A 16,350-nucleotide genomic window follows, 5' to 3' on the forward strand; every position below is an offset into this window, starting at 1 on the left:
GGCCCGCCATAATTGTCGCCATTTTGTTTTTCAATAATCCTTGGAAGCGTTGAAGGCGTCGTTGTGTGTGCTCTCTTATAAATTTTATTTGATCTGTTCACGTTTAATAATAGATTAAATACTTTATTTTTGTTTTGTTTTATCCTTATACTTCGTAGTGTTCGTCATGTCTGATCGAGAGGTACTATAATTAGCAGACGCTCGTTATTTGCGCATTCGGTGCGCGTGGTTTATTTTGTTGGAGAGTTGAGCTCGCTATAATTAACACGTTTCTTTCGCTTGGGTATTGCAGAGAAGTCGGTCGAGGACCCGCAACGGATCCCGTGATCCACCACCGAAGACCGCGGTGATGTCTCGTGGACACAGCAGAAGCCGGTCCAGGACGCCGCCCCCGCCAAAAACTTCGAGCAGAAAATACCGTAGCCCGTAAGTGACCGTATCCTAAATCGCTTTTTTTACGTTACAGAGTCGCATCTGGTATAATTGTCATTTAACCTAATGTTTGGTTATTTGCATAACCTTGTACTGAAGGCTGCATCGTGGATGGACTTAATTTTTTTTCCTCGTATGTAATGTATTAAATTAACATTGAAAAATTATGAACCGTCACCTAATCTAGTTGTCAGTCTATAAAAACACAGTTAATGTACAATTGTATATACATATTCATAATTTCAATTTCTTATATGTATTATTATGTACAAGTATTTTCTTATTAAGATAATGTCATGGTTGCCATAGAAACATTTAAATTTAAGTATTCATGGTATTTACCAATATATAACCTTATTTGATCAATAACAACTTTTGCTTTACTGCTGTTTTATCAATATTGGCTGAGGTATGAACAGGGGGAGGGTTTGAGCTGATAGTGCCTAGTTCATACAAACAATTACTGCCACATGGTATATTTCATTTTAATGGTTGAAAATTTTGCCTTGATATTATCCTAATTAGCAATGTAATTAGAGAAATGAGTTTTGTGGCATGCAATCTCTTTTAACTGTTAAAATTTATTATAAATTATGTACATAATTTACCAATGCACCAGTTCGTCGAGTCAGACTCTAGCATCTTCCTGCTCCTTGGCTCACTGATGATATTCGTCAGCTTCGAGAAAAAAAGAACCGAGCCAAGGCATGTTATAAAAAAGACCCTGCCAATTCAAGAAAACGGGACAGATATCATCATGTGAGGAGTCATTGCAACATGATGTGTAGAGATGCACAGTGGCACCACATTCATTAATCCGTTGAAAATGAAGACCAAGCTAAAGTTTAGAAATTTCTTAATTCAATGGGAGTTGGCAAATCTCGAAATACAAACATTCCTTATGATCTTGACATGATCAACAGTCATTTTTCTGCTTCCTATCTTGACAATGAAGTCAAAACTAATATTATAAATTATCTTTCTTCTTTATCCACTCCCAGTCACACTTCTTTTGTCTTTAATCGATTTACCGATTGTGATGTTAAGAGAGCTACATTATCCATTACCTCTAATGCTATCGGAGCTGAGGGTACTAGCCGTAAAATGATCATTCCTTTGTTGGATCTCCTTATTCCCATTATATCCAGTATCCTTAATTTTTCCATTTCTTCTGGTTCCTTTTTCAATGTTGGAAAGATGCCTACATTGTCTCCATACCAAAAAAGCAACCCATTTTCCTTCAGTGATTATCACCCTATTTCATTACTTTTTTTCCTATCTAAATTACTAGAATGATTAATTCATTGGCAATTGAGTTTTTGAGATTTTATTTCAGTAAACAGCCGTCATAATATTCTTCAATCTGGTTTCCGTCCTGGTCATAATATGGCTACAGCTCTAGTCAAGATTTCAGATGATTTTAGATTTGGTATGGAAAATTGGCAACTTACTGTGCTAACATTATTGGACTTCAGTAACGTTTTTAATACTGTCGATTTTGATTTCCTGCTTGGAGTCCTCAGCTCTCTTAACATATCTCCAGCGGCAGTTGATTGGTTTAACAATTACCTGTATGGACGTCGGCAATGTATTAAGATTGAACAAACCACTTTATCGTAGTGTGACACTATGGCCGACGTACCTCAGGGTGGTGTGCTGTCTCCTCTTTTATTTGCCATCTTCATCAGCTCGATAACTCTAAAAATATCTTCTTTCTACCACATATATGCAGATGATTTGCAAATATATTTACAGACTGCTTTTGATAACCTTGCTCAAGCTATAAACTAATCATAACAACTACTGCCATAACTTAGAGGCTTATATATATGTATATGTATATGTGTATATATATATATATATGTGTAATGAAATATATATATATATATATATATATATATATATATATATATATGTGTAATGAAATATATGTATATATATGTACTGCTATACCATTTTAAAATTATGGATTAAATATAATAATTCACTATTAATATTATAATATGTGATGTTACAGTGGTAGACAGTATTTTGAATAAAAATATTAGATACTTTATAGTTACATTTGTTTTAAAAGACAATATAAAATACTATATTTCTAAAGAAAAATAGTGACATGAATTGTAAATGTACTGCTTACAGATTAGATTTTATAATCAACTATCTGTAACTTGTGACTTTGCCTGCATGAATTAGAATAACTATTTTAAGTTAATTAGCAATATATGGTGAGGATATTTTATGTTCCCTATGGTATTAAATTTTATTCAAATCCAAACATCCTGTTTGGTTTTTACTTTCATATAACTACTATGAACTTTTACATTTGTAATAGGTATATACGTATAAAGGAATAGGATGAGGTTAGTAAACAGCTATGCATTGGCCTTTGGTTTGTGGTGCACGTTAATTTAAGCTGACCCATCGCTGCTGACGCTAGGTCGTACTCCAGGTCTCGATCGCGCTCGGGGTCTCCGCGGCGCGGGTATCGCTCTAGGTACTCCCGCAGCCGTTCCCGCTCGTATTCGCCGAGGGGCTCCTACCGCCGCTCCCACTCCCACAGTCCGATGTCGTCGCGTCGCCGTCATCAAGGCGATCGGGTGAGTGTTCATCGCTTTCGTAAAATGGTAATATTAAATATGGCGTATTTGAGGGATTTTCTGGTGCGCTTCAGCTATGCGAAAGGATATATTACACATGCTTTTTTTTTATAAGAACAATCTCCTTGGAAAATAATCTTAAATACGCCAATGTTAATAAATTAGCCATTGTTACACTATTACATCTAGTTTTAAAATTAAATTTTGTCGCAATTAAATTACAATTATTTTTGGAAAGCAATTTTATTGTAATTTCTATTGCATTTAATATATATATAATAACAGCATATTATACTGATAGGCAGTCTTATTAGTAAAACTTGTTTCAGACAATATAAATATGATTTACTTTGTTTTTCTCTTACTTGGTATTATTAGTAATCAATTTTGACTCCAAGGGCGTATCTAGGTGCAGTGTAGCACTTTTTATCTTTAAAAAAATTATTGACTCGCCGTGTTATCTCCAGTTATATATTTTTAGCATGTATTTTTCTTTATTTATTCCTTATTGCACAATAAAACTTTGTACAAGTGGCGAGCTTAATGTCATATGGCATTCATATACATATAATCTGTTTTTCTTGTCTGAATAAAATCCTAGCTACGCCCTTGCTGGGCGTGTCTTTTTATCGAAGTAAAAGTAATTTAACTGAACAAATTGTCAATATTTTGTACTAATTGGTCAATTTTGTTTATGTATTAATTTATTTTTGTCTTTTAAATGACTAATTTCGATGAAAAGACATGCGTCGTGAATCTAACTGTGATGTGTACGCAACGGAATCAGTAACGGTTAGTAAGCTTGATGTTACGACAGGAGAACCCGACTCCATCGAGGTGCCTCGGCGTTTTCGGTCTCAGTTTGTACACCACAGAGACGCAGATCAACCATATCTTCTCCAAATATGGACCAGTGGACAAAGTGCAAGTTGTCATTGATGCTAAGGTGAGTGAATGGACGATGTACACGATCGGTTTAATCTATTTACATGTTTTTTTTTTTTTTATATATACAACTTAGAATGGCAAACAAGCTGACGGCCCACCTGATGGAAAATGGTAACCGTCGCCTATAGACATGAGCAGTACCATAGAAATAACAGAGTATACTGTTTCGCCCGTGATACCCCCCATGCGTTGCCATTCCTGAGGACACAGGTGTTATTCCTTTGTACCCTGTAAATTTACGCCATATCCCATCCTTCAAACCGAAACACAGCTATGCAAACACAACTGCTTCACGGTTGAAACACGAATGGGACAGAGGTACCCAAGCAATCGACTTTTGTACAAAGTCTCCCTCTGGAAAACGTTACACTTAATTAACTAGATTTTATATGCCACTTCGTACGTGACAGGGATATGTTGATTAAATATTAGCCTATGTTCTTTTCTTAATCATCATACCTAGTACGAGAATTTAGTATAAAATTTTATTATGATTAATCGAGCGGTTAAGGCGCTAAGATGTAACAAATAAACCTACATTCATATTTTACTGATTTATAACAATATGGATTATTATTATATTGTTAACTGTCCATTGCTGAACATAGGCCTTCTCCATAAGAGGGATATTTGACAGTAGTTGCCACGCTTGTCAGGCGGTTTGGCAACTGCAGTTAGGCTTTGATGATCCTTTAAAAAGGATGCTGCTGTCCATCCCTCGAAAATTAAATTTATTTAGTCGCTTCTTACAACACGTACAGGAAAGGAAGGGGAGGCCTGGCAAACTGTATGCATATCAATTCATTTAGTAATTATTAGACAGGCTGGGATAAAAAGTAGCCTATCTTCTTGTATAATACCTATGTGTATAGCAAATTTCATAGTGATCGGTTAAGCCGTTAAGACACTAAGGGCACAAACAGACTAACACATTTATAATATTAGTAAGGATACATTATAAACTATTCTGAATTTAACTCTAATACAGTGGTATTATATTTTTATTATGTTCTTATAGACGGGTCGCTCGCGTGGTTTCTGTTTTGTCTACTACGAGAACCAAGAGGATGCCAAAGTGGCTAAGAACGAGTGTACCGGTATGGAGATAGATGGACGTCGCATCCGGGTTGACTTCTCTATCACACAGCGCGCACACACGCCCACGCCTGGCATCTATATGGGCAAGCCGACGTAAGTGCATTTCTGATGTTATTCTCGAATATTTTGTTCTTGATTGTTCTAGAAAGAAGTAGCGGCAGCTTTGAGGTAGAGTAATAGGGCTAGTGGCTCTAGACGTCAGATGGCAAGGGGCTACAAATCCGAAAAACAATATCTTTAACAAAATAAAATTTTTATGGCGCCTTTTGAGGGGCATGGGAGCAGTGTTGATTTCTGAAAATTTGGGAATTATTACTTTATTTATTCTACATAAAACCGAAGAGGAATTTACGTGATTTCATACCCCTCATGTGTTACCATTTCTAAGGACTAAGGCTTTATATCTTTTTATCCTGTAATTTAATTGCCATATGCCACTCTTGAAATCGAAACACAGCTATGCAAACAACTGTTTCACATCAGAAACACTAATGGGATAGAGGTACCCAAACAAACTACTTTCGTACAAAGTGCCCCCCTGGTATCTTATGTTGTCTATATTCGATAGGTTTTAAATAACCTTATAGGCAGTTTGTATATTGAAAAATTCATATTTAATATTCTTTTATTTTGAATACCAACATTAGAAATGCCCAACTATAGTCACTAATTAATTGGGTCTCTATGTGTTGGTAGAGTAAAGGAAGCAGATTTAGGGCGAGCCCACTGAGAGATTAGTTGATTCGCCAAAGGCCTGCTTGTACAAAAAAAAAATGTTGTTTTGTTCTATAGGAAAGTTATATTGACACAAAGATATGTATTTTTCAATATATGTTAAATTAATCAGCCATTCAGTTGTCAATTTGTATATTGTAAAAAAAGAAAAAAATATCAACTTCCTATAACTTGGTTATATAAAATATCAGACTTATGAGACGGTCATTTGACTGGCTTATACATCATACTCGTAAACATAGCTTATAGGAACTGGTCTGTTGTCATATTTATTTCAAATTGAATAATACATAATAATAATAATAAATAATTTTTATTCAAGTAAATTTAATATTAAGCATTTTTTAATAATATTTTTTTATGAATCTACTACTATTCAGTTCGGAATGCAGTTTTAGCTGAGAAGAACGAGCAAGAAACACAGCTGTTTTAATATAAATTTTGTTTAATATAATTAATATAAATAACATAGTAAATGAATTACTGGATAAAATGACTATCACAAATATTGTATGGATAAAAGAAAGAAAAAGACTATAAGGTTACAATCAATTACAGTATTCTTTATATAAAATTCTTTAAATACTTATTATTAGTTATGATAATACCCTTCGAAATGTAAAATTATCTTGTACATAAAAAATAAGTGTAAAGAGTAACTATTGAGATTCTAGCGGGGCTACTTTTTAGCAGATAACAACAACAATACAGTAGTAGAATCGAAACAAAAATATGATTTAAAAAAAGTTTGTAAACGACTTTATTTGAATAAAGATTATTTCTATTCTATAAGCTTCTATATCTTTTATTCTATTATTACTCGAATTCATAAAGGCAATATGTTACAATTACTTTTTTATTTACAGTGTAAGCAGCAGAGGTGATAATGGCTACGACAGGCGCCGGGACAGAGAGTAAGTTCTTTATATCTAATATCTATAACGCATATGAAACAATACTATAGTTTTTTTCTGTGATGTCAATGACGCTGTTCATGTCTTATTTGTCTAATAGCGACGGTTGTTATTTTCTAATCAAATGGGCTAACAATTTATGTATTACTTTGAATAGCAAACATGTTGATCGTTCATGTAGTACAATATTTCATGTCTTGTCTAGTAAACAATCTGGGCATATCTTGTTATTTAAATGCTATTAAAAATAAGTTGTTCTAATATATATATATATATATATATATATATATATATATATATATATATATATATATATATATATATATATATATATATAATTTATACAATGTAGAATGGCAAACAAGCTGACGGCCCACCTGATGGAAAGTGGTAATCGTCGCCTATAGACATGAGCAGTACCATGGAGATAACAGAGTATACTGTTTCGCCCATGATACCCCCCATGCGTTGCCATTCCTGAAGACTCGGGTGTTATTCCTTTGTACCCTGTAAATTCACGCCATATCCCATCCTTCAAACCGAAACACAGCCATGCAAACACAACTCCTTCACGGTTGAAACACGAATGGGACAGAGGTACCCAAGCAATCGACTTTTGTACAAAGTCTCCCTCTGGTGAAAGATCATCATCACATCAGCCATTAATTGTCCACTGTTGAACATGTTTTGAGGGGGGAGGTTTGCCATTACTTGCCATCCATCCTTTGAATATGTTCCTTTGGTCACCTCTTACAACACCTATAGGAATGGGTGATCAATTGTTTTTTTTTTTATTTATTAAATTATTATATTTATGTAGTAAATGACTAAGGCTTGGCCATGTTTTAAGAGTTGCTAATCCACCTGCCAAGCATGGCAACTACTGGCGAAACTCCCAATAGAGGGAGGCCTATGTTCAACAGGGAACTTATAATGGCTGATATGACATGGTAAATGACAGAAATGATAATTACCAATTAATATATAACAGATATTATAAAGTGGCATATGTTTGTTTGTACAGCGACTACTACTACCGCGGCGGCGGGGGCTACCGCGAGCGGGACTACTACCACCGCGGCTACCGGCACCGCTCGCCGTCCCCGCACTACCGCCGCTCGCGCCGCTACGAGCGCGAACGCTCCTACTCGCCGCGTAAGTCTTACTACCACCCCGAGCGGTAGGCTGGACTTATGGTGCCGCTGCACTCACGCTAATGGGCTATTTGACTGCTAATGTTTGGACGCAGCCGGACACATAATGTTCTATATTGGGAATTTTTAATTTAATGAGCAGTTTTTGTGTTTGAGACTCCATACAGCATGAATATTAAATTTAGCAAATGTTTCAGTTGTGGAGAATTACTCTCTGTCAAGCTAAATTCAAAATTTGAAAGTTACAAAAGAAACTAAACGAAGTGTAGAGATATGAACACTTTTGTAGTTTAGAAACAATAACCATATTCCACGGAAATTGTACTTTGAAATTTCATGATAAAACATGTATAGAAATGTATATATTGTTATAAGAAACTAAGGTAATGCTTTCACTCGAAAAAAAAACTAACAATCGAGAGTTTGCGTTTGATACCTCACTTCTATTATCAATGTGGATAATGCATTAAACGTACTCAATTATTGCAGCGTCTCAAATACGATGTTACCAGATAGAATTGTAGCTAAACATCGAGATGCTATCTCCCTGTAGCCTTGGCGAAAGACTAGTATTGTCTATTTTTTTCTTTTAAACTAAATTTATCTTTATAGCTTTCTAATATTTTTCTATATGTTCTTGCAAAATTATTGTAGTGTATAAACTTTTACTTTTTCCTGAGTTACAGGTTTTTATTCTTACTTTTTTTTTGTTCAGTACATTATATATCTTTCGAAAATTAAATTTAGAATTTATTAAACATTATGTGCTTAATTGCGTCCAAATTTGTCGTAATAGGCATCCAATAATTATTTAGTAATGACTATAGTAAATAATATAAAAAAAAATTGATTTAGGCTCTAACAAATTGAAGTCAAATATCCTATCCAAATGTGTAGTAAGAAAATGTGTTATTAAAAATAGGTAGTTTAAGTATTAATATAATTGAATTGCTCTCAACGGAATCAATGAAACGAGTCATAAAATTTGAATAGAATGCATTATTGTTTGTTTGAGTTAGTGTTACATTGGGCTCGATTCTGTGGCCACATTTCTCTAAACCTGTCTAAAATTAAAATTCGAATATTATAGAGAAACCTTTATTGCAAGGACCAATGTGTATTAAATTTCTAATAGATTTGATTAAAAATTATATTAACAGTCCATAATTACAGTAATTTTGCGAAATTGTTAAATTAAAATAGGTTAAGAGATAAATTTAGAGAAATGGTCTCAAGTTCATTACACTAAGTATTTGATTAGAGATAATTTGTTTATTTTTGCCATCAATCATTGCGGTTTGTTTCATCTCGAAAGGAATATCGTTAGACAGTACATCAAAAATTATATTTAGTATATAATATTTAACCTTATACAATTCACTTTAACCTGTGATTGATTTCGCATTTAATTTCATATAAAAATCAATATACCATATAATGTTTAAGCGTTAATTTAAAAGTAACGGCTTGTTATGTGAACATAGCATCTCATTTACTTGTTCTATTTACCCATGCATTTTGTGTGCCAAATACATTACAATGTACGAATTGCTTGTACTGTTTATATCGAGTTTTAAATATGTTGTTTTATATATAATATATAAACTATATTTTTTTTGTTTGTGTTGAACTATACAATATTTTTCATCACTTATACATGTTATGGATATTTCGCAAATAAAAAGCCTTAACTAGAGTTGCCAACCCGCCTGCCAAGCGTGGCAACTACTTGCTTACCATATGGGGAAGGCTTATGTCCAGCAGTGGACAGTTCATTGCTGAAATCGTAATAATAAATAGGGGAAATGCACACTAATATTCTACAATTATTTTACGCACATTGTACTTGTCACTTGCTGGTTAGACTTCTGTAACTTTTTTATTTATTTTAGTATGCTATGTACATTTAAAAAGGATCAAATTGCCACCGAGCGGAAAATACTGCTTGACTTAAAATAATATTTCGTGTGGCGAAATTGTTATAGGCTACTAGCTGATTAGTTGATTCAAAATCTAAGTACAAATTTTACTTAGTTTGGAAATAAATGATACTATGGAATAAGGTCCTGATTTCATTATTATACTAGTTGATCCGGCAAACGTTTCACCATTTAAAAATTTTTTTCTGGATAGGAAAACTAATCACCTAGCGGTATTCTTTTATCGGTATTATTATATTTTCTTCTGTGACCACCAGATATCACCAGAGGGAGACTTTGTACAAAAGTCGTTTGCTTGAGCACCTCTGTCCCATTCGTGTTTGTACTGTTAAGCACTTGTGTTTGTATATTCATGTAAACACAAGTGCTTCAGAAATATATTTTTTAAAATGCATGTATAATGTTTCTGTTTGAAGGATGGGATATTACAGTGAATTAACAGGTACAGAGGAATAACACCTTAATTCTTAGGAATGGCAACGCATGGAAGGTATCATGGGCGAAACAGTATACTTTGTTATGTCTATAGGCGACGGTTACCACTTTCCATCAGGTGGGCCGTTGGTATGTTTGCCATTTTAAGTTTCATAAAATTTTTTAGGGTTATTATTTTCATACCTACCAAATATACATATATAAAAATAAATATCGGTCGAGCTGTTTCGGAGGAGTTCGAGACCACATGAGGTTTTTATATATAAGCTAATATTATTTTGGAAAATTATTTTACCTGTGCGAAGTAGTGCCAAATTGCTAGTCTTTAAAATTTCGGGGACTTTGGCTTTTCTCGGAACTCGAAATTGAAAATCAATACATTATAAGTTTATAAGCTAATATTATCTAATATATAAAAATCCATGGTAAAAGTTCTTTTGTCGTCGATTCCATTGTTTACTATGTAATGATGGCGGAAATAAACAAATTTCTGATTATCAAATAGTTGGCAATATTTATTTGGATTGGCAATAGTTGTTGTTATGGCACCGAGAGTTGCTTTAATTGCTGTACTTTGTACATTTACTCGCAGAATTACGCATTTTCTTGCTATATACATATTCGTATGTAAAACATCATTTGACGTTATTCTCTAAAATGTACAGCTAAAGCTCATGAGTGACCAGACATAGTTTCTGGCTATGCATGTGTTTATTAGACGCAATTCATTTTCTCACTAGTGTACTTTATATTTACTTTTTCGTCATAAATCAGTGTATCTATCATATTTTATTATTCCAAATTAATGTATTAGATTTCGATCCCTTTGTATTAATTTTTTTATATTTGATTTCCACATCTTTTTTGCACAATGACCAAAGATATTGAATATATAACCAATCATTCAATCCCTTGTCGAGTGCATTGCATGTTGGTTAACTATGTTATTTCTATTCATACATTAGGACACAGTCCTAATGTATTATTTTGTAAATTAGATTAAGATGTCTGCCTCAACATTTGTCATGTGAGTTCCATATGAAATTGTCTAGTAATTTTTAATGTTTTTATCTGAACAACTGTCTCTCGTTGTATCTTAATCGTGATGGAAGTCAATACTATCGTTTTCAATAATGTATTTTAATAATGTAATCGAAAGTGTTGACTTTGGAATGGACTGAACCGGTAGACCTTCAAAAATAATTTGATGATTTTATATTTTAAATGTTTTTAGACTCACCTTGGTATCAAAAATGTGTATTTTTCTAATATGAATGAATCACAAGCTGGTAGTTAGAGGTAACTGGTGAAAATGTAGAATTTATTTGCTTTTCAAGTGTTCAAGTATAAATTGTAGTATTTGGCTTTAATTCCGTAAGCTTAAAATTTTTATGCGTATAACTGTTATTTGTCAAGTTATCTTAGATATTTGGGACTATCAAAGTCTTTCCAAATTTGTTACTTGGTGATAGTATAACACTAGATGTCGCCTATGTCAGATTTATATAATATTTAAATAAGAGAATAAAAAAAGGAAACAACTGATAGGTAGTTTAGATAAGGAAGGAATACAGGTTTGGTCGGAAGCATCTATAAAAGTGTAATACAAACATATTTCATGTATAAAATCATTGCAAATTGCTAGACACGCACAAGCCATTGATTCGTAGCATAATGATCATTTCATAGCATTGACAACCATGGTTACTCCCCTGTTTGACTTTGCAGGTCGTTATTAGTAAGTCGGTGATGCTGAGGTCGACTTCAGACATAGCATACTTTTTGATACGACAACACCTTCCCCAAATGTGTCCACTGGCCTCGTCCATGCATTTATACTGTACCTGCGTAGGCCGGTTTAGATATATAGATACATACATAACATTGTTAACAATTAATTTTGTAAATGTAAGTTTGCGTGTGAACTAAGCGCCCGCATTAGTCTGTGAATGGACAGTTTATGTTTAATTAGATGTGATACGAAAAGGGTCTAGTTTATAAGTTAGTTTGTAATAACCAGGGCTCACTCGCCTCTAGGATGTAAAATTAGATCTAATAAAGATTTAACGCCAAGTCTAATATTGATTTTGTTTGTTTGAAAAGGTATTGAAACAAGAAGTAAAGGATGAAGTTCCTTGAAACGTAACTGTGTTGAAGTTTTGAAAATGTTTGATTGAAAATGCCTTTTGGGCGGTTGCCGAAACCCGACCGGCCGGTGGGTGCCGAAAAGAAAATGTGGGCGTAGAAGCCAAGTTTTCGGACCTAACTTGACATTTGTCGAAGCGAAAAAGAATATGATCGGGTTACTGGGTTGTAGGGAGGTACGAAGCACAAGCTCGCTCAAGACACTCAAGAGAGAAGTCGCGCACAGATCATATTCTTTATCTTCCGACTTAGTACTATATATAACACTATACATTATCTGTCGCGGTATATATTTTACACTACGTGATCGTTATTGCATTTCTCGACTCCATAGTATGTATATATATATATATATATATATATGTATTGACCGTCGGGTCGCCATATTAATACTTATTTTTTTCTAGTGTAGACTTGTGAGCAGCGACTTGTTAATAAATAATAGTTTTGTAATATCATTATGGTTCTTCTTCATTCATGGTCTGTCCCACCTGGTCTTATCCATATTCCTTTCTGATAATATATCATAATGGGTAGTGTAGAGTAGTTGTTATTGTAATATTTACTGCTTTTCCTACGTTTCTGGTGTGTGTCAGACATTTGGCGATAGATGTGTCAATGCACCTCAGTAATCCGGTACCAGATCATGTGAAAAAATAAAATGGGTTTCTCATATTATAATATTATATAAGGAGATTTTTTTAATAGATGTATCTCTACAATATGTTTAATATTGGCGAGTATTGCATGAATAATGGTGGTTAATCAATCGAAATTTGTCACTAAACTGAATTTATATTTACGTTTAATTTTAATTCTTGTCTTAAATAATCCAAGACAAGGATCGCAGTAAATAATTTTTATAAATTTCACTTTTGGATGCTGAATAATCCTGATGTTTTCTGTTCAATCGGTAAACGAATAGAATATGACTTGGAACTTTCGTGAAAAATAATCTAATAATTATTATTGTAATACATAAATATTTAATATGTTACTAAATTATTGTCACTGGCCATATACTTGTTTGTCACCTTGGTGGTATAAAAAAATTACAAATTTTCGGAAAACGTCTCTTAGTCTTATGTGCAAATTTTACCACATTTCTCTTAGACTACTATTGTGTTATTAACTTTTATCCTTGACTTAGCGTGACCGAAATATGTTCACCGACTCGAATAAAAAGTGACCTATCTCCTTCTCTATCCTATACAGTTTCATAGTGATCGGTTTAGCTGTTAAAGTGTTAGGAAATTAACAAACTTGGACATAATATTACTAAGGATCCCTTCTAGTAAAAGGGCTGAAAATTATATTCAATAACATATGACTAACTCGTTAAATTTCTATAGTTATTAAAATTCGTAACAGTAGTGGGAAAAAAACATTTGTCGGTATCAAACAGATGTAGTTTATAGATATGCGTATGTATATATATGATTAAATATTATAAAAATATATATTCAAGTATTTTATTATTGAGTAGATGTAGTTTATGTGGGGTATCTAACATATGTAATATACTCGTATAATGAAGTTTATTAGAGAGAAAAAGTACCATTTGCTATTGTCAGTTTCAGTGGGAGTTGTTTAGTAACCGGGATAAAAAGCCTACGTTCCATTCTATATTGTACGTGTATATCAAATTTCATAGTGTTTGGTAAAACCGTTAAGGCGCTATAAGGGACAATCATGTTTATATCAATAAGTATATTTGGTGCGAATCGTCCTCTCTTTAAGCGATTTTCAAAAGGAGCTTTACATATTTCTGAATTTATTAAAGCGATTACTTTGAGGTATTTGAGATTTGTTTGAAAAATTCAGGCTTTTCGACTATTTGTACGCCAATTCGTCACTAATTATGGGCAGATTTTTACAAATTTTGTAATCTTGTTACTATTAGGTCGAAGCTAACGCACAATAGGTCTCATTTTGTTATGATTGACGCTGATGTTTCTCTTTGCAGAGCAAAACACTTATTCCAAGCAAAATATATATGTAAACATGATTGCACGTTCTAAATTCGAATATTTACAATCTGGAGTATCAATTAAACATCTTATCGTTTATAGATGCGTGTGTTTTCACGAAATATGACGTTTTTTCTCGTGTAGCAAATTGTACTTTTTCTACTTTATATGGGTTATATAATAATTAGACACATTCGTCGTAATCTTTTATTAAAAGTCTTAACAATACCTATAAATAATTTAGATACCATATACACGCATATTGGCACTCTTCCGTAATATGGCAGTTAATAATAATAATAAAAAAAAACAATAAAATATAAATGACGCACACAACAGCCCAGTTGGAGTAAAAATTTATGCAAATTCAAAAGATAGCTGTGGTGCGTTGGGTAACAAAATATAAAGTTCGTATTAGCGATACAGATTGGACACATTTTAAATACATTTATAGGTACATACACTTAAAACTACAGCTGAGAACACCAATATACTCAACTTTAAACATTGGCAATAAAAAATACTGGGATAAAAAAATAAAATTTGTACTAATGAGCTTTGAAAGCTATTGGAATGTAGGCATTAACAACTAATACTGTGAGATACTCAAATAATATTAAGTAACAATAAAAAAAAAAAAAAAAAAAAAAACAAACAATATTACACTAGGAGTAGTCAATGAGCATTTAAAATAATAATTTTATTATTATTTTAAATGCTCATTATTTCAATAGCCAGATAAAAAATATCAAATATAGTTAAGTGACGAGTACTAGTAATCTACACATAATATACAAAAACTACAAAATTTGCTGCGACTTTATCGTTTTTTACAAATTCTCTTACAACACAAAATATTGCACTTAGTTTCAATTTTATTGAGCGAGCCAATCCGGGTTTACATAATTTATACGCGCTGGATGCAATTCTTTTTTAGGCAGTCTATGTTATTAAAACGAAACAACGGCTGCATATGTAATACAGCAAAGAAAAAATTGGGTAATTGGCACTCTGGTTATCGAATTACAAATAGACTCGGTAATTTAGAAATACAATTATGTTCAATAAAAACTTGTTGGTGTGCGTGGAGGCAAATAAATTAACTACACTTTAGTTTCAGAATGCATCTATACTACGCGACCTAAAGAGAAAAGTCTGCTGGCAGGAGTGTTGAGAACAGCTTATCTATGAAATGTTTTCCCAAATTGGAGCCGAATGAAATAAGAACTTACAGAACTTTAAAATTAGAATTCATGATAAATAATATGTTTTATTATCTATCGATAAATTAACCCTTCTTTGCATGATTTTTTTTATTGGTGAAATAAATCAAGGTGATATAATTCATGTTTAAAATTAAAGGAAAAATGGTTAAAGAAATAAATTTGACAGCTATATTTTGTTTGTTTTTTTGCAATGGACATTAAAAAGGTATCCAGACACGATCAACTTAAAGTGAACTTGATCTTTTATATAATTTTTGGGCATTCAATGTTATGATGGAAATTTCCACCATTATGCAAAGAAGGGTTGATCGATTCTTCTCGTATTGGTTCCTTTAACTACCCATATATATCAAGTTATTGGCGAATTAAATTGCGGGAAAAATATTTATCGATTGTACGACATATCTAGACATGGGTAATAATGTGCCATGCCGTACAATTGCGTCAACTCACTTCCCTGCGCTGGATGTGTTGACTCACATATTTAAAATGAGTTGGCGCAATACTGTTAAATTACTGAAAAAAAAGTTAAATTTACTTTGGTGATGTAGGTAATATTTGTAAATTGAGTAGACGGTATGCAAATGTAGTAAAATATATAGTAAGAAAATGTTTTTTTCGACTTCTATTTTATACGACATGACAAAATAAAGGGTACAGTGATACAAGCTATCCTGAGGGCTACAGCGCAATTTTTAATTAATGAGTTAACACAGTGAGGTGTGACCGAGTTACTGAGTGGACGCAAGAAAA

General features: G+C 32.9%; 1 protein-coding gene across 6 annotated transcripts; it reads left to right on the top strand.

Annotated features, from left to right (window-relative positions):
* LOC113520839 (transformer-2 protein homolog beta) lies at nucleotides 1-12,859 on the top strand. Of its 6 annotated transcripts, none has more exons than XM_026906257.3 (8): nucleotides 4-181; nucleotides 293-426; nucleotides 2,873-3,032; nucleotides 3,850-3,978; nucleotides 4,999-5,171; nucleotides 6,680-6,727; nucleotides 7,752-7,882; nucleotides 12,360-12,859. In XM_026906257.3, exons 1-8 carry the CDS (start codon nucleotides 167-169, stop codon nucleotides 12,383-12,385), a joined length of 816 nt encoding a protein of 271 aa, XP_026762058.1. In that variant the 5' UTR covers nucleotides 4-166; the 3' UTR covers nucleotides 12,386-12,859. The 6 variants fall into 6 exon arrangements, with proteins under 6 accessions (XP_026762059.1, XP_026762058.1, XP_026762057.1 ...); XM_026906260.3 differs by having other exon boundaries at nucleotides 5-181; nucleotides 11,985-12,859; XM_026906261.3 differs by having other exon boundaries at nucleotides 9-181; nucleotides 2,885-3,032.
* Nucleotides 12,860-16,350: the final 3,491 nt, after the last annotated feature.

The sequence above is a fragment of the Galleria mellonella genome, unplaced genomic scaffold, assembly GCF_026898425.1.
Source record: "Galleria mellonella isolate WM207_F2 unplaced genomic scaffold, CSIRO_AGI_GalMel_v1 utg36, whole genome shotgun sequence".
NCBI classification, from domain to species: Eukaryota; Metazoa; Arthropoda; class Insecta; order Lepidoptera; family Pyralidae; genus Galleria; species Galleria mellonella.